The following is a 21,116-nucleotide window of genomic DNA, read 5'->3' on the forward strand; positions in this document are numbered from 1 at the left end:
ATAATTGAATGGCTTTAAACCACAATACATTAAGCAAATAATTAAAACCATGCAACAGCATTAACATCAACTGCAAATGTGTCCTCTCAGAAACTCGTTGGCTGCAATTCCGTCCGTTTTTGGTGTCTTCGCCCCTCTTCCGCACGCATTCCACGTCGGAGCGGGACACATTTTTCTCCAACCAAATCATTAAAGCTGACAAATGATATGATGGCATATGATGGCGCTTGTCTCAGACGATTGGGCACTCACAGGTGCTGTAGAGTACCTCACTGACGGACCCTAATGTGCACCTATACTGCAAACAATTTAACATTTCTCTCACCTTAACATTTCTAAAAGACATTCCCAGTGCTGTGTTTATATTAGCCCAACGGTATGACTGTAGCTAGTCAGGGAGTGGCGGATATGTCAACTAGCCTAACTTCACTATCTCTCCAAAACCTGGCTGGTACATATATAGTTTTTCATCTTCGTTTATGTCCAAAGTCATAGTAGTCCTGTACGTTGTTTTTTCTTTTTCTTTTTTTTTTTTTTTTTAGAAATACTTCAGCCAGATCATGGCATATCATCTTATATGTCAACTTTTCCTGTTCGCTTTTGGCCTCTGATGGAGCGTTACGCCACGCGTGACGTCAGGCTTAACAAGCGGATTAACGTTGCAATTTCCTTTAAGGAAAACGTGATTTTAAGTGAATTATTTGCATTTAACCTAAAGAAAAACCAGATTCACACATTACAGGGCCGTATTCAAAGCGTCCACAGTGAGGAATAGGACTGTATTGAAGACCTCCATTGTCAAATCTAAGACAAGTCCAAGACCAGGACTAGCTGAGACGGAGTCTTAAGGGGGTCCAAAGTCAAAGTCAAGATCGAGCTCAAGTGAATGTTAAAACTATAATGAATTCTGAAATGACTCTGACGCTCTTAGTCAAGTTCCGGTTAAAACAGTTAGCACTTTCTGAGTACACGATACTCGGTACCAAAGTTGATACCACGGTTTGGTTATATAATATATATATATATATAGATATATATTTTTTTAAAATAAAATAAACTCCTGAAGGACATCCTCCTCTGGCTAATACTGTCAAAAAGAGAGAGAGAGAGGGATATAGAGAGATAGATATTTTAGTTATCAAACACTGTCTGACAATGACTAATAAAACAGTGCTAAGTGCTAATAACAAATGCTAAGGTGCACTCCTAAACACACACACACACACACACACACCTTATACTCTGAATGCAAGCATTAGTTTAAATTCACTGATATGGTGGCAGGCCAAAAAGATTTATTAAAAGCATGAAAATGTGAATAATTATTAGTGAGATTAGGCTACATGTTGCTGACAGGACACGGGCTGAATGGCGATGCATGGAGGCCCATTAGGAGGTAGTTTATTACACTGCAATGCATTAGCGTTATAAATAACTGTCTATCGCTAACATTACATGGAGTGTAACGTTAGCTGGTTTCACGGCTACAATGCCAGCTGTCTCAAACATAATATAGGACCCGTCTTTCAGGTGCTTCATACAGCGCCCCTGGGTCTGAGAGGGTTTAGAGCATTGCTCAAGGGCCCAACTGTGGCAGCTTGGCGGTGCTGGGGCTTGAACCCCCGACCTTCTGATCAGTAACCCAGAGCCTTAGGCACTACTGCCCAATTCTAAGAAAATGTCTCAAGCTCTACTGTGGATTTAACGACAAAAATGCCTGGAGTATGAGGCATTTCTCAGTTACAAATGATTCTGACCTTGGACTTAAGTGCAGTATTCTTGGACGATATCGGCTCTTGAGCGAGGTGCTGTATTTAGCGATTTTAGCCTTAAATTCTCACTATAGACGCTCAAAGTATGGTCCTAATTTAATGAACGTCAAAAAAAAACTTTAATAAGGTCAAAATAATTGTCTTGGTTGCCATAGAGTATTAAACTCGAGGGAGACTCTAGACTTAACATTCCTCACTGTCATAACTCAACACCTTTCTTATTAATAATAAGTGGATAATAAGCGGGGCGGTTGTGGTTCAGGTGGTAGAGCGGGTGGTCCACTAACCGTAGGGTTGGGGGTTCGATTCCCGGCCCACATGACTCCACATGCCGAAGTGTCCTTGGGCAAGGCACTGAACCCCAAGTTGCTCCCGATGGCAAGTTAGCGCCTTGCGTGGCAGCTCTGCTACCATTGGTGTGTGAGTGTGTGGGTGAATGAGACACAGTGTAAAGCGCTTTGGATAAAAGCGCTATTTAAGTGCGCCATTTACCATTTGGATAGGTCAAGGGGTAAACTATCATGCGTATTGTATCATGTTGTATATTTCAGTACGAAGCTCTTGATTTGATAGATCTGCGTATCAAACAATACATTTGACAGACTGCGTGATAAAGTCAGCTATTTGTCATAAAATATCGCTTACATTATGTGAAGTGTAATAAACATCTAATCTTAATCAAGCCCACACTCCTTCTGAAAAAGTTCCCGGCTGATTCAATCCACGTTCAAGATCCACCACATGGTTGCAGATGATGAGAGATGAGACTTCTCTTTGTATAGTGACGAGCGCAGGATTCAAAAACATGTTGGAGCTACAGAGAGCTGCGTGACTTCAGACACGCCCCCTTGAGACACCAGAACACACCAGCAGAGCTGTGTTTCCCCCTGTTCACCAAATTGGGACCGATTTGAAACATGGTTGCGGATGGAAAGTCTGAGAAACATGAAACAATCCGTCGCCTTTTCCCGTTGTTTTTCCTTTCTGTGTGTGCTGTCTGTTTGTCTGGGTTTTTTTTTTTTTTTTTTTTTAGATGTAGTCGGGGTGGAAATTATGCCGAGACCTGGCAACCCTGCGCACCAGTGAAAACTTAGAGAGCTAATGATGTTAAATGTCAGATTTTGTTATGTTTTAAGACTCAGTGGAAAACTAAGACACACAAAATGTATGGTAATGAATTTGAGTTGTGTTTATCATTCGTTGCGACGCTAGTTTTTAAAAAAAAATTTTTTTTAACCCATATAGTTTAATACTGATCACCATGTATCAGGAAACATAATTTAGATGTCAATTGTACCCATGAGTCGTACAATCCATTGCAGTAAAATAATTGCCAGCGTCCGCTCTGATATCTGACTGCTTTGCTGTTCATCTCACCAGGTCACTGTGCTCTGAGATTTACGCTGAGCTCTCTGTTTCACAGCTCCACAGAGTTTACTCCTTCCTGGACTACATAATGGGAGGATGCCAGATACACTTTACAGTAAGTACCGTGCCAAACGCAAATGCAGGCGTGTTCCTAAACAATGAAGAATCCATTCTCTGCTTGCTAATGCATGCACATTTCTGCACCCCGTGTCCTGTTCTGCATCGACTTTTCTCCTCATATTCAACTGCTCTACTGACTAAACACTCGCTATATCACATCGTCAGATCATCCTGGCTGGCTCGCTTGCACCTTCGGTTTTCCCCAGAGTGCGAAAGTGAGTCATTGTTGTTCGAAAATGTCCTGCTAGAGGCAACGGCATGAATGAATTAAAATCTCGACGGGTCCACGGAATCTCAATATCAACCACGCCTAGAGGATGACAGTTGGGAAAATTAACGAACGAATCTTAATGAGTACATATTAATGCAGATTTTCACGCAGGATGGAAGTTGGTAATATAATATAAAATCGTTTATGTTTTAGTGTGCCAAAACATTGCCGCCTCACGGCTCCACAGCTCCAGGGTTCCTGGTTCAATCCTTAGCTCAGGTCACTGTCCATGTAGAGTTTTCTATGTCCTCCGTATATCCGTGTGGGTTTCCTTGAGGTTCTCCGGTTTCCCCGCACCTCCCAAAAACTCGAAAATTGCCCCAGGATAGGGCTCGGAATCCACCGAGCCGCTTGAATGAATAATTCATATTCTTTTCTACTGCAGAGTTGTTGAATGCTTGATTCTGATTGGTTGGATTCGTTTCTATAACAGCAGCACTGACAGTAGTTCAGCTTTAAATCACAGGCTCATATTAATGCGCTACTAATACCTCATCGTTTCTGAGAATTGTTGGCAAGTTGCCGTGGTGTAAGAGGAATAACAGGTTGATTGATTGTACCAGCATGACGTGGAGGGTTTTATTCTTTACTTTATTTGGGTTGCATGGTATGTGACTAGTCGAGTGGTTAGCATTAACTTGGAAATGCTGTCTTTCCGTTTTACCATTTAAAGCAGATCTGAACTCGCTTTGAATTCTACACCCGTGTCGCATTTTCACATTCAGTGCTACTCATGTATAATTAGCAGCGGTCCTGCTTCTCACACGGCTTCACTGAAGGCACCGAAGCCGTGTCGCGGCTGACTAATTGGACTTTCCGAGACAGACTCTATTACATACGTAAGAGACAGTTTTCCTACAGCAACACTCGCAAATTAGAACTTATTTACTGAGCTTGAGCTCTAAAATAGGACCTGGCGACTAGTGACTTCCAGGATGTCTGTCTGGAACAGGATGTCTGATGATGCGTCTCTTCCTCCAGGTTGCCATCGATTTCACGGCATCAAACGGAGACCCCCGCAATAGCTGCTCCCTCCACTACATCAACCCGTACCAACCCAACGAGTACCTGAAGGCTTTGATAGCTGTGGGTGAGATCTGCCAGGATTATGACAGGTAATCCTGACTGGTGTGCAGGAAAGGGCTGATCCAAAGAAATGTGTGGAGAAATAGATTTTCTCACGTCAAAGCGTATCTTAATGTGAATTTACCGCGCCGTTCGTCCTCGTCTGAGCCTGAGCGGTTCAAACCGGATAAGAATTTTTCAGTGATGGGGTTGAAAGATGATGCAGAGGAGACCTGTACAATTTGGTTCGAAGACTAAGCGGCTAATTTACTCTCATTTAGTCAGGATTAGTAAAATAGTCGCAAGTAGATTCATTTATCAGTGTATGTAATTAGCACATGTAAAAAAAAAAAAGCACATGTTCTTCCTGTAAATAGAAAAGTGGAATTACAGGCTTGAGGAGAAAGCTGTTCCTCCGCATTGTCTTTCGTGTACGCAAGTACGCAAAGAATTTATTATAAAGTTCAGGCGATTCTTCTTGTTGTTATTTGTTATGCCATTACTACTCTAATTTTTTTATTTATTTTTTTTCTCATTGAAGTTGTGCGAGACATGACTTCATGGATATTTGTATTATTTTTATTTAAATGATAATTTCCTGTCTCCGGCATTAGTATCACAACGTCCAATACAGAAAATAAAATCGCTAATATGGTGATGCTTTCTGTGAGGAGATGTTTATTTGACATTTATGGAAGGAGTCTCTGGTGTCAGTGCTTTGAAACAGTCGGAGGTAAAGCGACATCTTCAGGACAGAGGAGTTTAACATGACAATCTGCGTGTGAATCTTCACTTGTAATGTCTTAAATGCTAACAGTCCTGAAGACACATACTATATATATATATATATATATATATATATATATATATATATATATAGTATATATATCAACATTTTTTTCAGGAAATATATTTCCACTGAGGTTATTCACATGAAATTTTCACCATACAGCAGTATTAACTGAAGAAATCTGGAAATATAAAGAATTCACAACATTAAAGTCCATAAATAAAGATATATGCGTAATAAAGTGGAATGACACGGGAAAAGAAGCGTTGAACACGCTGACTGAAATTTATTTAATACTTAGTGGAAAAGCCTTTGTTTGTAATGACCGCTTCAAGGCGTTTCCTGTATGAAGAAATTATATACAGTGTTCTCCACTAATATTGGCACCCTTGGTAAATATGAGCGAAGGACGCTGTGAAAAATTGTCTTTAATTGTTTAACCTTTTTGATCGTTTGTTTAGAAAATTCACAAAAATACTCTGATTTCATGGATATCAAACAATTGCAAAGACACGACACGGGTTTATCAAAAAAAAAAAAAAAAAATCTTGGTAAAATATAGGTGCGCGACAATTATTGGCACCGCTCTGATTCCGGTGGTAAATCTCTGTGTTTATAAAAGGACATTTTATATATATGGAATTTGAAATACGTTTCAGTTGTATAAGGTTGATTGTTACATAAAAATTGCATTGTTCTAACCTTCAAGACATATAAGTATATATAAGGCATAACTATAGTGTTCAGTTGTTGAATAGGCACTATTCAAAAAGTCGTGAATTTCCCATCCTTTATGCAACAATGGTTAGAATATCAGGGCAGTCCAGAACTCTTCTCATAACTCCTTGGCAGCGAACATAGGGCCTGTTCGTTGCTGACAAAACAAGATTAAGTGAAACAACCGATATGCCCATCAAGCTGGAGGAGAGGACTCGAGGGAAATATCCAGTTAACTCGACTAGAAGCTCTGTCGGTATTTTCGCGTGGCAGTTTGTTTCTCTGCTGCACTGCATGCTGTGCTGCTTCTCTCACTGTCAGAGCTGTTGGCTGATGAGCCCCGAGCGTCCTGACAGGTTGTAAAGGCGTCAACGGGCCGTCTGATCGGATGACAGGCCATGCACAAGCCTGTTTTTTTTCTCCTCTGGGCTCTGTCCTAACAACAGCCCATGTGGCACGTAACCTTGCCAGCCGCTGGAACTCGGGATGGTCCCCGTGCCAACCCAGCTTATTAGAGACTTCCAGCCTTGACAACACTCATTCCCACAGGAGACTGATCCGTATTAGTGCCGGATTCAGACCGAATGCATGGCTGTGTTAGTGTCTCAGTTAGGAAGGTTGGTTATTAGAGCTGAAACAGTGAGCTGTGTCGCCGATTATCGTTTCCTTCTGTGTCTCTTGATTCAGATGTTCATCAAAGTGCTGGTCTCACGACGACTATTTAGAGCCTGTCATTTACGTCAGTATGTACGCCAGGAAAGTTCCTCGTGTTCAGATTCATTCTGCGCATGCAGTTGATTTTCTGTCTGCGCCATTCAGATTATTAAAATCGAAAGCGTGCAGCTCGGATCTTAGGGGTTACCAGATTTTTCTTAAATAGAAGTGTCCAAGACAGGATTTTTGGAAGCGCAGGCAATTGATATTTCTTTGCCGTCGAACGCGATACAACGTGGCATAAAAGCAAGGGACCGTTTTAAAACGAAAAAATAAATAACAAAGTAATGATGATGATGATGTACAGTATGATTGACAAGGTGATAAACATTGAAGTCAAAATTGAATTGGAGTCTAGTGGGTTGTCAGTATATCGCTGCCTGGATAGTCCTAGCTGTAATTTTCACATAATCAATGCAAATTATGGTTTTATTTTAACGGTATGGCTCCCACTGTCATTATTGGACGGTTCAAACGATAGCGCTCGATCCAGCGCGTCCGGTTATTTCGCATTTTATTTTTTCCGATCGTGCTCCGACGGTGCATCGTGCTCATAAACGAATGAAGCCATGACTTAATGATGAATACGAATGAGCGTGGTAACTCCTCGCTATGTGCACTCGACTCGATTCTGAATACGAACCTAAATCGAACAGTTTCAGTTTAGTTTGGTTTGAGGTTTACTCAGACTTCTCGAAGCTGGAAATTTGGTGTTTTTCTCATTTGAGCTGATAAAACCAAACAAGGATTTAAATCACAACACAAAGCATTGTCTTAATGCCTTCTTTCTTTAAAATAGAAATCAGAGTTCAGAAGGTAGAAAATGAAGGTTGAAATGAAGCCCTCTGGCATTGGCCTCCTACGCTGTGTGTGTGTGTGTGTGTGTGTGTGTGTGTGTGGGCTTCTCGCTCGAAGCTGGTTCTGCCACACACACCAGGTGAGAACCTGCAGATAAATATGGTGCTGCTTGTGGGATGGAGGAATCGTTTGCCCCGGAGCTGCCCACATGCACAACACAAAACAAGTGAGAATGAGATGAGACAAGACTGTCCGGGAAAATCTCCATATTTATCAGCTTCTCATTAGCAGCCCTGTGGCTTTTTCTCTCTCACAGCTGGTTCTGTGAACTACAGACATCACACGACTTCCAGAGGAGGAAGTGCGATACGTCAGTGCCTTGATATCACACGTTTCCGCTGTGCCATCGGTCCCACTGCACAAATCAAAATAACACTTACTGGCAACGTTACAGCGAACGGACTCGATTTTCATCCGGTGATTCATTCTAATAAACACTTCTTCGTTAAGTGAAACGGCGTCTCCCAAAATCGTGTCAAAATCGCTGATGACCATGGAAAAATTGTGATTCGACAAATACGAACGGTAGGGGTGCCAATAATTTTAAAGCCAGCGCTGGGCAGCGGAAAACTGCACCGCTTGAGCAAAAACAAAATGTCGGACATATCGGAGAAGCTGAACACAGGTAGTAACATTTAAATAATAATATCTCTCAAAAATGTCAGAATTATTGACACCCCTGTTATTTGGCTACGGGAGAGGATTCTCCAAATTGTAGGAGTGGCAGACATTTTTAAATCGGATAAAAACTGCACAAAACAGAATGTCGGAGAAGTTGGAGAAACTACAGTGCTGCTTGAAAGTTTGTGAACCCTTTAGAATGTTCTATATATCTGCATAAATATGGCCTAAAACATCATCAGATCTATACACAAGTCCTAAAAGTAGATGAAGAGAACCTAATTAAACAAACGAGACAAAATATTATAGGCCTACTTGCTTATTTATTTATTGAGGAAAATGATCCAGTGTTACATATCTGTGAGCGGTAAAAGTAAGTGAACTTCTAGGATTAGCCGTTAATTTGAAGGTGATATTAGAGTCAGGTGTTTTCATTCAATGGGATGACGATCAGGTGCGAGTGAACGCTTTGTTTTATTTAAAGAAGAAGTCTGCATTCAGGGTGGGAAAGGTTACAAAACCATCTCTAATGAGTTTGGACTCCACCAGTCCAGAGTCTGATAGACTGTGTACAAATGGAGGAAATTCAAGACCCTTCACCGGGAGTGGAGACCAACAAAGATCACTTCAAGAGCAAGGCGTGTAATAGTCTGTGGGGGCAAAAAGGAACCCTGGGTAACTTCTAAGCAACTAAAAGCCTCTCTCACATTGGCTAATGTTTACGTTCATGAGTCCACCATCAGGAGAACACTGAACAACAATGGTGTACATAGCAGGGTCACAAGGAGAAAGCCACTGATCTCAAAAAGAACATTGCTCTCCTTCTGCAGTTTGCTAAAGATCACGTGGACGAGCCAGAAGGCTAATGGAAATGTTTTATGGACGGATGAGACCAAAATAGAACTCTTGGTTTAAACGAGCAGTGTTATGTTTGCAGAAAGGAAAACACTGCATTCCAGCATAAGAACCTCATCCCGTCTGTGAAACATGGTGGTGGTAGTGTCATGGTTTGGGCCTGTTTTGCTGCATCTGGACCAGGACGACTCGCCATCATTGATGGAACAATGAATTCTGAATTATACCATCGCATTCGAAAGGAAAATATCAGGACATCTGTCCATGAACTGAATCTCAAGAGAAAGTGGGTCATGCAGCAAGACGACGACCCTGAACGCACGAGTCGTTCTACCAAAGAACGGGTAAGAAGAATATAGGTAAAGTCAAAGTCCTGACCTCAATCCGATAGAAATGTTGTAGAAGGACCCGGAGGAACCCAAAAACATCCCAGAATTCCTCCAAGCCGACGTGCAGGACCGATCAACAGTTACCCCGAACGTTTAGTTACAATCATTGCTGCACGAGGGCGTCACACCAGATACTGAAAGCAAACGTTCACATACTTTTGCCACTAACAGATATGTAATACTGGATCATTTTCCTCCATGAATAAATGACCAAGTATAATATTTTTGTCTCATTTGTTTAATCGGGTTCTCGTTATCTACTTTATCTGATGATGTTTCAGGTCATATTTTCATGCCGAAATGTAGAAAATTTCCTCTTACAAATATAATTCTTATAAATGCGTCTTCTAGAAGTACTAATCCTTTCTCTCCAAAGCAGGTCAAAATTGACACCGCTACTGCCATCCTTGAAAACTCACGCTATCCAGCAATAATATTCAACCAATATTAATTGCGGGAGTGCCAAAAATTTTGAAATCATAAAAAGCGTGTACTACTCGAGGAAAGCAGAATGTTGGAGAAATTGGAGAAACTGGATTTCTCCAAGAACATGTCAAAAATATTGACGTCCCGTTGTCATCTGCGAAAAAAATGTCATTTTAAATCAGTAATCGTAAGTCGCAGGGGATTCCGCCCATAATTTCGAGACGGGCATTATGCAGAAATTGCACCTGAGTAAAACATGATGCTTATAAGCCATAGTGTTAAAATAAATACAACAATCCAGTAGTCCTCTTACATTTGATATCAATATATCACTCACTGTGTGTGTTTTATTTGATATATATTCATCTCTGCTCATTTGTAGGAGAGGTGCCAATACTTCTACATTTCACTGTGTAAAATGTAAAAATCAATAACATGGATTGCTTTTGCAATCTCCTCGGCAAATTAACATCGATTCCACGATTGCAGGAAAGTAAATTTAATTTTTAAAAAAACTGACAGGAATATGTGGAGTCATATAATATTACAGGAACATGTACAAATGATCTTTAAATGCAATATTTGTGGAAAAAATTGATACATTCCCTTCCCAGTTTAGAGTGCTGCCCTTTTTTCTTTTCTTTTTTTTTTAAACAATTTTCTAAAGCTAAAAATACTTGCATTTATCTATTAAATAATACATTATCCCATTTTATTTCCCAGTTCCTTTGCTGCATTTTGTCCTGAAATGAGTGACAGTGCTGAGCTTTTCAGGGTAGAATTAGCGAATACACCAACTAGCGTCCATGCTAAGGGTTAGCCTTATCCGCCAATATCAAAGTATCACTTAAAATAAACAAAAACGAGTGAGAGAACCTTTCTTCTCATGGTCTTCGGGAAATCGGGACGATGCAACTTCCTGTTGAATTTGCGACTGGTGGAATATTCCAAATATTTCACAGGGGTGAATGTGTTCAGGTAATCGAGTTGAGGGAAACTACATGGTACATTTCTCATCATCTATAATTGACGACTCGTGAAAAAGGCACGAGATGGATTCATGCGTTTCATGCCAAAATAATTCGATTTCTGAAGTATTGTAATCATTGTTTTTCCACGGAACGTGCCGTTATAGTGGGTGACTGGCAAAAACGCTGTTTTCTAAATGCTGTAGATTTGGCAGGATTTGGAGCGGGTGACGCCTACTTAAAAAAATAAATCAATCAAATAAATCATTTCAACATGCTAAAGCGCACACAGCATTTCCATTGTTTTCCATAAGGTGAACGGCAGCTAAAAGAAAAGTCTATAAACACACGGCTTCGTTAGCCAAACACAGGTGCGCCCATTCATCCATTACCGCACTCGTTCTCCGCGATTCTTTCTCACATCTCACATTCACAGCTCGGATTTGATCGCGCCCTTTCCCGCCACATTATGCATTTAATGAACGGTTTAAGGTATTTATCTGAAACGTGCGCGTAGGTTGTCTTTACCGTTGTTGAAAATGGCTTTTCCTGGGACCCCTAGTGGCAGAACAGAAAAGTGTTCGCCGTGTCATCCTGAGAAATTTGCATCCTGGTGACTCCAGAGTTATACCTGGAAAGAAGCCAATGGGAAACCAGCCAATTGTGGGCATCGGTGAGCTCATGTATTTGGAAGAGGGTCGATAGTGCGTTCCTTCGAGTGTTATTACACTGCCCTGTGATGCAGCATGAGCAGCGGTTTAAAAAGACGTCTTCGTCTGACTTCGCGTGCCTCGGAGGTAGCACGTGTTAGACTTCACTCTCCACAGTTGGTAGCTGTTGTATGGTAGTAGAGAGCTAACTAGTGGGTGGGAATTGGCACATGACCAATATACTGGAAATTTGATTTTTTTTTTTTTACGTGTAATACCACATTTACAATTACTGTAAAAAAACAAATGGCACCCCAATCGTTAAATCACCCGATTACAGAAACAAATATTGTAAATATTCTAATATTTGTTTATAAACAAATATTTCTTTCGGCCTCCGGTGGTCTAACATACAAAATAACATGGAGTAATTTCATTTATAATTATGAAAATGGCTAGAAGCTCATTTAATCTTATTCCATACAAGCAAGAACACTTAAGAGAGTTTTGTTATTAAAGAATAACGAGGAAGAACGTAAATATCATTAAAATATGATTATAGGCCGATTAAGATTTCGTTCATTCATTTCCTGTGTGATCTCACGTAATGGACGTTTTAATAGGTATACAGGGGTGTGTGGGAGTGTTGCTGTGTGAGTGTGTGTGTGTGTGTGTGTATGCACTTATACACATGTATATGTGTGTCTCTTTGTGTATATTTCATCCACCAGCAGCTAATAACGGTGCCAGAATTTCACCTGGCCTCCGGCACTGTGACTCACCTACTGAAATGACGGGGAAAATAATGAACTAATCTGGATACGCTTCTTCGCTCTGGATGCACTTTATTTCTGCATTTGTTCTGATCTCTTGTCAGAGCAAATGTGGTTTTGGCTGGCAGACTCATGACTAATTTCAGGCCACCTCTCTTCCCCGGCTTGCCGCAGGTCGTTCCTTTGGGCTTTCATTAAAAGCTGGATTAGCCCGTGTACAGCTGTGAGGCACATCTGGTCCGGTGGGGTGTCTAGGCGCCGTGACTTCCTGCTCGCCTCCCGTGGCTGATGTCTTTCCCTATGAGGTCCTATGGGGATGAAAAACATTGTGTTGTTGAGGAGAAACATGAAAAGAGCACATTTTCTATGAGTAAACTCTCAGCTGGGGGAGGAAAGTGTGAAAAGCTTTTCTGTTTCTCGTTTTAATTGATCGAGGCTTTTAAATCCTGACTGTGTTTCTCAGTGTGTCTCTCGACTCTGATCGGGTTTATTTATGTGCATTCGTTTCAATACGTGTGACAGAAAAAGGAAAATACGGAGTAGCGTGTTTAAAAAAAACCAAATGTCAGATGTCGACGCGGAAATGACGTGTTGCGTAATAATCGGACGTTTCTTGAATAAAATGGATGAAAGCCGTGTAATAGCTATCAGGGCTGTAGCTCTCTTGACCCGTTTTAACCCGAGCCGAAAAAGCAGCATGTGTTTAAGAGAGGCTGAAAAAGGCACATTTTGTTCCTCGTTTGGAAAGCAGTTGACTGCGTGGGAGGAAGTCGCAGTTGTCAGAGCAGCTCGTGTCTCTCCATCACGCTTTTGCTCATCAAACACAGTTGTGCCGTAAATCTCGACACATACGCAGCATGCCAACGTCGCTACCAAGAAAATCCTAGCATACAGGAAAGAAAACAGAATTCGAACCACGAAGGCTAAAACACTAGCCTAGATCAGTGGATGGATGCCTATTTTTTTTTTCCTTCAGTCAGTAAGAAAACAGCGAGGCAAACGCTCCTCTATGCTTTTTCACGAGGTGAAATGAAAGTAATCATTAGCAGCAACAGATGCATCCTTCACGTCACGCACCCTTTCCCCTTTAGTTATTTTATTAGCCAGGGGGATTCTCCTGACATTTGCTCTGACCACTGCGTTAGCGGGAAAAGCCAAAAGTGCAGTTTGAAGGTGGTATCGACAGCAAAATTCCTAAAACTGGAATGCTGTTTTTTCAGTCACAGGGAAGAAATGAGAATACGCTTTGTGACGTCACAGGGAAGGAACGGGAATGCTGTCTCCTCAGTCAGAGGGAAGGAACGGGAATGCTGTCTCCTCAGTCACAGGGAAGAAATGGGAATGCAGTCTCCTAAGTTACAGGGAAGAAATGGGAATGTTGTCTGCTCTGTCACAGGGAAGAAATGGGAATGCTGTCTCCTCAGTCAGAGAGAAGGAACGGGAATGCTGTCTCCTCAGTCACAGGGAAGAAACGGGAATGCTGTATCCTCTGTCACAGGGGAGGAACGGGAATGCTGTCTCCTCAGTCACAGGGAAGAAATGGGAATGCAGTCTCCTAAGTTACAGGAAAGGAATTGGAATGTTGTTTCCTCAGTCACAGGGAAGGAACATGAATACTGTTTTCTCAGTCACAGGGAAGAAACGGGAATGCTGTCTCCTCAGTCACAGGGAAGAAATGGGAATGCAGTCTCCTAAGTTACAGGGAAGGAATTGGAATGTTGTTTCCTCAGTCACAGGGAAGGAACATGAATACTGTTTACTCAGTCACAGGGAAGAAAAGGGAATGCTGACTCCTCAGTCAGAGAGAAGGAACGGGAATGCTGTCTCCTCAGTCACAGGGAAGAAACGGGAATGCTGTATCCTCTGTCACAGGGGAGGAACGGGAATGCTGTCTCCTCAGTCACAGGGAAGAAATGGGAATGCAGTCTCCTAAGTTACAGGAAAGGAATTGGAATGTTGTTTCCTCAGTCACAGGGAACGAACAGGAATGCTGTTTCCTCAGTCACAGGGAAGGAACGGGAATGCTGCTTCCTCAGTGTCAAGGAAGGAATAAGCATTCATAGGGAATGTTTGGATAGCTTTATCTTTATCTCAGGCTGCCATATCCTGTTGTTTTTTCTTGTTGTTACATCTCAATTACTAACCCCCCTCCTCCTTCAATTAACCACGCTAATTACTCTTGCTAACATCCTTAACAGCTAGGATGCTGTTATGAATACTTCAGGTGAGATTGCGTTAAGCTGCCAGAGGGGAGGCAGGTTTCACTATTCTGCTAATGAAAAAAAGGCTAAATAGCTAAAAGAGCTTTGTGCCTTAAGGCAAGCTCACTATTTAACGTGATGAGAATCAGCCAAAGTGCTCATTAATTCCATGTGGTTTCTCAGAGAGCCATGATTCTCGGCACAATATACCATGATGCAAGCATGGGAAATTTCAGGGAACCCATGAGAACCCAGGAAAATTCACTGTACTCTCCATAATCCTATTGTTTTTATTAGGGTTATTAGGGGTCCAAGCACTAGAGGAATTCAGACTATAGTGTGTGGAAAATAATCAGAAATGCAATTATTTAATACGTCTAATTGAAGGCTATGGCAGCTCATAGAATCATTTGCATACTTTTCATGAAATGTGATACAGTACAGTCTAAAATGTTTTCAGCGATGTTTAAGTGCACCTTTGTAGAAAATTCCCATAAGAAAATCTAATACGAATCTGATTGTTGGTTGATCCTGATACGACATGAAAAAATTCATTTAATTGGAACACCTCATGAAATAAACTGTGGAGGACTGGTGTGTTCCCATCTTATAGCCAGTGTTCCCCGGATAGAGTTCAGATCAGAATGGAGAAAGAACACTCTGTCCACAGTCGAGCATGGTGGGGGCTCGGTGATGCTCTGCGGCTGCTTTGCGTCCTCCGGCACTGGAAACCTGCAGCGTGTGGAAGGCGAGATGGGTTCACTGAAGTATCAGGAAACCGTAGGAGAAAACTTCACCCCGTCTGTGAGGAAGCTGAAGCTCGTGCATCATCGGACCTTCCGACAGGACGATGATCCTAAGCGTACCTCAAATTCCACCAAGGCTTGGTTGCAGAAGAAGTTCTGGAAGATTCTACAGGGCCGTCACAGTCACCTGACTTGAACCCCATAGCAACTCTCTGGTGGGATTTGAAGAAGGCAGTCGCAGCACGCAAACCCAAGAATATTACTGACCTGGAGGACATTCCTCATGAGGAATGGGGTAAGATTCCTCAGGAACGCTGCCAGAAGCTCTGCATCTCGTTTGCAGCGGGCCATAAGAGCGAAAGGAGCTCTACTAAGTACTAAAGATGCCCGCCATGCAGGGGTCGAATCATTTTGACTGCAACTGTACTTGAATAGTCCCCCCCCCCCCCAAAGGCTTGAAATTCACTATAACTTTTCAAAACTTCCAGTACTATCTGTGTGCTCTGTCCCAGAATACCGAGAACATCTGAGTCTTCATTAGTCGGTGCAGAAAGGGTGTCTGCTTCTGCACAAGTCCTGCTGTCAATCATCTGATAGCTGTGGCGGGGATGTGTGTGAATTACAGAAGAGCCAGATGCAGCTTAGCTTAGTCCTGTAAGAGACACAAGCTTTTATATTAAAAGATGGAATATTATTTTATTCCCAGTGCAATCTTGTTGAATAATATGGACAAAGCCCAAATGTAACCCGTTCAAGCTTCCAGTATGTGTGTGTGTGTGTGTGTGTGTTGCGTTATAATTTGTGCTCCAAGTTCATTTGGGATTTTAAATGAACTTGGAGCACAGATTATAACTCAACACTCGCCATATCTACATGTTTAATATGATAGAGACTGTAACTGGGCGCATCTTGACGAGACCCACACACTCCCCGGACACAAGAGTGCAGCTTGAACATTCAGGTTCAGGTGTGTTCTGTGCCCCTGGTGTGCTGAACGTCACAGTGCTCGATCCTCTGCCCCCCCCTCCGTGCTCTGTTCTGAGCTGAGTGCAGAATCCTGCTGCGTGATTAGCCATGTTCCCCTGTGGTGTCTTTTGCTCTTTTCCGTCTCGCCCTCCGGCGCTGCTTTCATCCCACCACCGTCCCCATAACATATGACACGTGCACACTGAGCGCAGCGGCGGGCCGCAGCGTCGCCGTCGCCGAAGTCACAGCGGAGATGTGCGGGACTGCAGAAATGGAGCGATTGGAATAGATGGTTGTGTGATTAACTGTAGCCATTTTCATCTGGATGTGAAATCAGTGTAGCGGAAAAGTACTAGTAGATTATGACGAGCAGCAGGCTAAAACTGGAGGAGATGGCACAGAAGACTGTGCCTCGAAGCTTGCCCTGAAGTTTCACAGACCTTCTGGGTGCCTCTTAGGGGTTTGTCACACTTGCTCTTTATTTTCGTTGCCCGGGTCTTTTTGCATTAACATTCTGGAGTGTGAAAAGGTCTGAAAATGGCTCGGAGTTTCAATTGAAATCAAATCAGAGGGCCACAAAATCACGTGTGAATGTGTGAAAGCGATCCAGTCCTGGGATTAATGAATAATGTGATTGTCTTGTTACTTCCTGTAACCCGGTTTCACAATGCCATGAAAAGGCAGGTTAAACAGGTGGGGAAAAAAAAAAACACGGAATGCCGTCTGGATAAATCTACGGCGTTAAATACTCTAAAATAGCATTATTTCTATACAGCCTATAAGCAGCTGTGAGCGAAAGCGTGTAAAGAAGCACTACTTAATTAAATACGTCAGGTTAAGACGAGTTAAATGAACATTAATTAGAACAGTAAAGACGTGTACATCTTATTTTCCATTTTGCTGTGTTACTGTTACCACACCAAAGTTGATAATTTTCCTCCAATAACATTTCCTGAAGTGTTTTATTCCTCTTATACTACAGTCATTCATTCATGAACGACAAAAGCTTAACCTTTATCCATTTATTGTTACGTTTAACGTCGCGGAATGTCCGTAAAGCAAGTTAGTTCCTGTTATCACTTCGACTATAGCAGCTATAAGCAGCCGTTCCCTTTTCTTTTTCCCTCTCTCTGGAAGTTAGTAAGACCAAAAAATGTTACCGGGAAACCACAAAGCGCATACTCGTCCATCCTGAGGACTTTACTGACCGTTACGAAGCGCTGACACTGGAGACTCCTTCCATAAATGTTAAATAAACATCTCTTCACAGAACGCTTCAGACATTTTTCTTTGTTCATTTGCAACACGCTTTTAAGTCTTCCTTATTATTCGTCTCGGATGATGTGGAGATTCCGCCATACAATTCGCCGTGTAGGAGCCGTTACTATAGAAACGATCTTGTATCAGAACAAGCATATTCACGTAGAGCTGTGATTTGCCGTTATAGAAAACGAATCGACACCCTCCGACTAATCAGAGTCCAGAATTCAAAAGGGGTGCGCTGTAAAAATATCTCGTTCACCCGCAGTTCCGTGTGAAACGATGTCGGCCCTGCCGAACATGCTCGGAATCGATCGTCGGGTTTTCAGTGTGAAAGCTTCATTAATATCTGTGATTAAGTGAAACACGCGTTTATGCACTTGAGAGAAAATCTATAACGTCAGCGAGGCCAGGCTTCCACAGCCTCGGGTTGGAAAAGGGCGAAAATGTATTTCAGTCTGAAAAGATCAGAAAAAAAAAAATGAACGCTTTATGACTCTTCTCTTATCACAGTGACAAAAGGTTCTCAGCTCTGGGCTTCGGCGCACGAATTCCACCCAATTACGAGGTAAGAGTGCGTTTCCGCTCATTGAGATTCATCCGTCGTCTTTTGATATTACTCTCTTTGCTCACGGTTCACAGTCACTTCCTCTGACCTTGGCAAGCTGCTCGGCTGTTGGTGTTCGATTCGTGGGTCTGTGGCCACATACGTCACCTCTCTGTTTACCAGCTGGCTTTATGTACATGAACTGATTATCCTACATCATCCTGATACACTTATACTGCTCCTCACTATCAAAACAACAACAAGAAATATATGAATAAATAAATAAATATAATGTATGTGTGTATATATATATATATATATATATACAGTGCATCCGGAACGTATTCACAGCGCTTCACTTTTCCCATATAATGCCACAGCCTTATTCCAAAATGGATTAAATTAATTATTTTCCTCAAAATTCTACAAACGATACCCCATAATGACAACGTGAAAGAAGTTTGTTTGAAATCTTTGCAAATGTATTAAAAATAAAAAACAAAATAAGCACATGTGCATAAGTATCCACAGCCTTTTGCTGTGACACTCAAAATTGAGCTCGGGTGCATCCTGTTTCCTCTGATCATCCTCGAGATGTTTCTACAACTTGATTGGAGTCCACCTGTGGTCAATTCTGTTGATTGGACATGATTTGGAAAGGCACACAGCTGTCTGTATAAGGTCCCACAGTTAACAATGCATGTCCTAGCATTTGTCTCATTTTATGTGGCAACCTAGTCATAATAAAAATAGGGGGGTTAACTAAGGGAATAACAATGAATTAAAAATAATTTTGGTTATATCTTGTGCATACTAGGGGTGTAAGGCAATGCAAGTATCTGTTTGTATTTCACAAAAATACACTATAAGCAAACTGGTAGTCTAAATTACGACGCTGTACAGGACGTTACTAAGGATGACCCACAAGCTTCATATCTAACTTCACATATATATATATATAATTGAACTCAGTTGACACTTAATATAAAAAAAACAAACTAAGGCGAAATTATTCATAGATATTCACGGATACCGTAATGACATGATTAGCGCTTGAGTGAAAATATAATCTATGTCATTATTATGCTTCGGTTTTTGAGGTTGCTGCGTCCTATATACGATATATATGACTATATGGACTCATACGTATCTCTGTACATAAGTAATAAAAATCTATTGACCTCATGCTTTGGACCCTTAATTTAATACGTCCTATTGAGCTTCTCTCTCAGATTCTCTGTTGTTTTTCCCTGTAATAGAAAAGCCATAAGGAATGGGGTGTAATTTTATAGTAGCATGCGGCATCGTTTCTTGCAACGGTTGCAGATTTTTTTTCAAAGCATGCAGACGAGCTAAAAAAGGAGCGTGTGATTTATTGCCTGCAGTTTTTTTATTTTTTTATTATTTTTTTTTTGAAAAGGCGTATTTCTGTTCACTATTGCAATGACCTTAAACTACGTCGTGTAAATTGAGATTCTAGTTGCGTTCCTGCAGGAGTCACTGCAAGAACCTGTGCTCCGGCTGAACCGTGCGGATTTAACCGTGTTTTCTCTGTCTGTACTTCAGGTGTCCCATGACTTTGCCATCAATTTCAATCCAGATGACGATGAATGTGAAGGTAAGACAAAAACAAGGCCCTCATGAGTGAGATGTTGGGAAGGTGACTTTTATTTTAGGAATGGTTCATGTTTAGGATGGACGGATTAAGGCTCCGGTTATTATGGGACAGCTTTTTCGAGGGACGGATGTTTAGGAAATGAGGTTTTGAATCTTCAAAGAGCTGAACTGACCTCCTTTCACCAGCTTTTGGTGAAGCCTCTTTTCACGGTTAGAACATTGTAGGAAAGCGGAAAGGAGCTATCTTTTCTCCTTTCGGCTTTTTTTTTTTTTTTTCCTTCGGGGGGGTTAATGCTAAAATCTGCTGATTTAGCCATGTGGCTCAAGTCTGTGACACTTTTTAGTAAGTGACAGGTTTTAGCTGTTCATCTCTTTCTTGTGTCTAATCAGAGATTCAGGGGGTGGTAGAAGCTTACCAGAACTGCCTGCCCAAGATCCAGCTCTATGGACCAACTAATGTGGCTCCTATAATCAGCAGAATAGGCAAGCAAGCAGGGAAGGAGCCCATTAAAGACGCATCCGTGAGTTCCTGCATCTTTTTTTTTTTTCCCCCACTCCCGCAGTTTCTCAACACTACTTGGTAAATGTTTCACATTGAACTTAGAACATCTTAGAAAACTTAGAACATCTGCAAGGATTTATCCTGGGAAAATCGGGAGTAAGGCAGTAACACATCCTGGATGGAATGCTGGTAAAGCTCAGGGCGTCATGCAGACACCCATTCGGACCTAGGGACTATTTCGCATCACCGATCCTCCTACTGGCATACGTTTGGGAGACTGGAGAAGCTGGTGGAATCCCACCCAGAACCTCTACATAAACAGTACCGTGAGTTCATGACTGAACCAGGGATGAGACTACCCATTGCACCACCATGCAGCCCAACAATGATACAAATAAGTTTCAAAAACATCTAAAGATTATGGGTAGAAAGGAAATGCAGAGAAAAATAATGGTATAAAGAATACCATAAATCACTGGTCACCAACCCTCATCCTACAGGTTTCATCTCCAAGCAAAATCTAACCTGTTTAAGTTGATCAAGAACTTCTTAAGGCCATGTCAGGTGGGCACGATTATGGTTGGAGCTAAAGTCTTCAGGAAGGTAGATCTCCAGGAACAGGGTCGGTGACCCCTGCCGTAAAATATTATCTGAAGAGTTCCGTCTTTAGACAGGGTAGATTTGCCCACTGTGTAAAATACAAACGACGCAGAGCGTAAATCTCAACATGGCGGCTGTATTACCCAAGTCCCGCCCTCATTCAAAAGAGCCAATCACCTTGTCGGTTAGGACATTAGTACAAACCGTCCGACCTATCACCTATCTGACCAATTTTACACTGACAACATGTTTCATGCACAGATATACTGTACAGAGGTTGCTATATTTTGGTAATTATAGACAAAAAAAAATGCGCATTT

At 41.7% G+C, this 21,116-nt stretch overlaps 1 protein-coding gene across 1 annotated transcript in view; it reads left to right on the forward strand.

The window, feature by feature from the left end:
* cpne7 (copine VII) overlaps window positions 1-21,116 on the forward strand; it is a 61,308-nt gene that overhangs the window by 30,950 nt on the left and 9,242 nt on the right. The window contains exons 10-14 of the mRNA XM_017478104.3: window positions 3,196-3,255; window positions 4,513-4,646; window positions 18,044-18,098; window positions 19,644-19,695; window positions 20,085-20,215. Coding sequence (XP_017333593.1) covers window positions 3,196-3,255; window positions 4,513-4,646; window positions 18,044-18,098; window positions 19,644-19,695; window positions 20,085-20,215 — 432 coding nt within the window. The remainder of the gene's footprint in view (window positions 1-3,195; window positions 3,256-4,512; window positions 4,647-18,043; window positions 18,099-19,643; window positions 19,696-20,084; window positions 20,216-21,116) is intronic.

Source organism: Ictalurus punctatus, chromosome 10 (assembly GCF_001660625.3).
Source record: "Ictalurus punctatus breed USDA103 chromosome 10, Coco_2.0, whole genome shotgun sequence".
Lineage (NCBI taxonomy): Eukaryota > Metazoa > Chordata > Actinopteri > Siluriformes > Ictaluridae > Ictalurus > Ictalurus punctatus.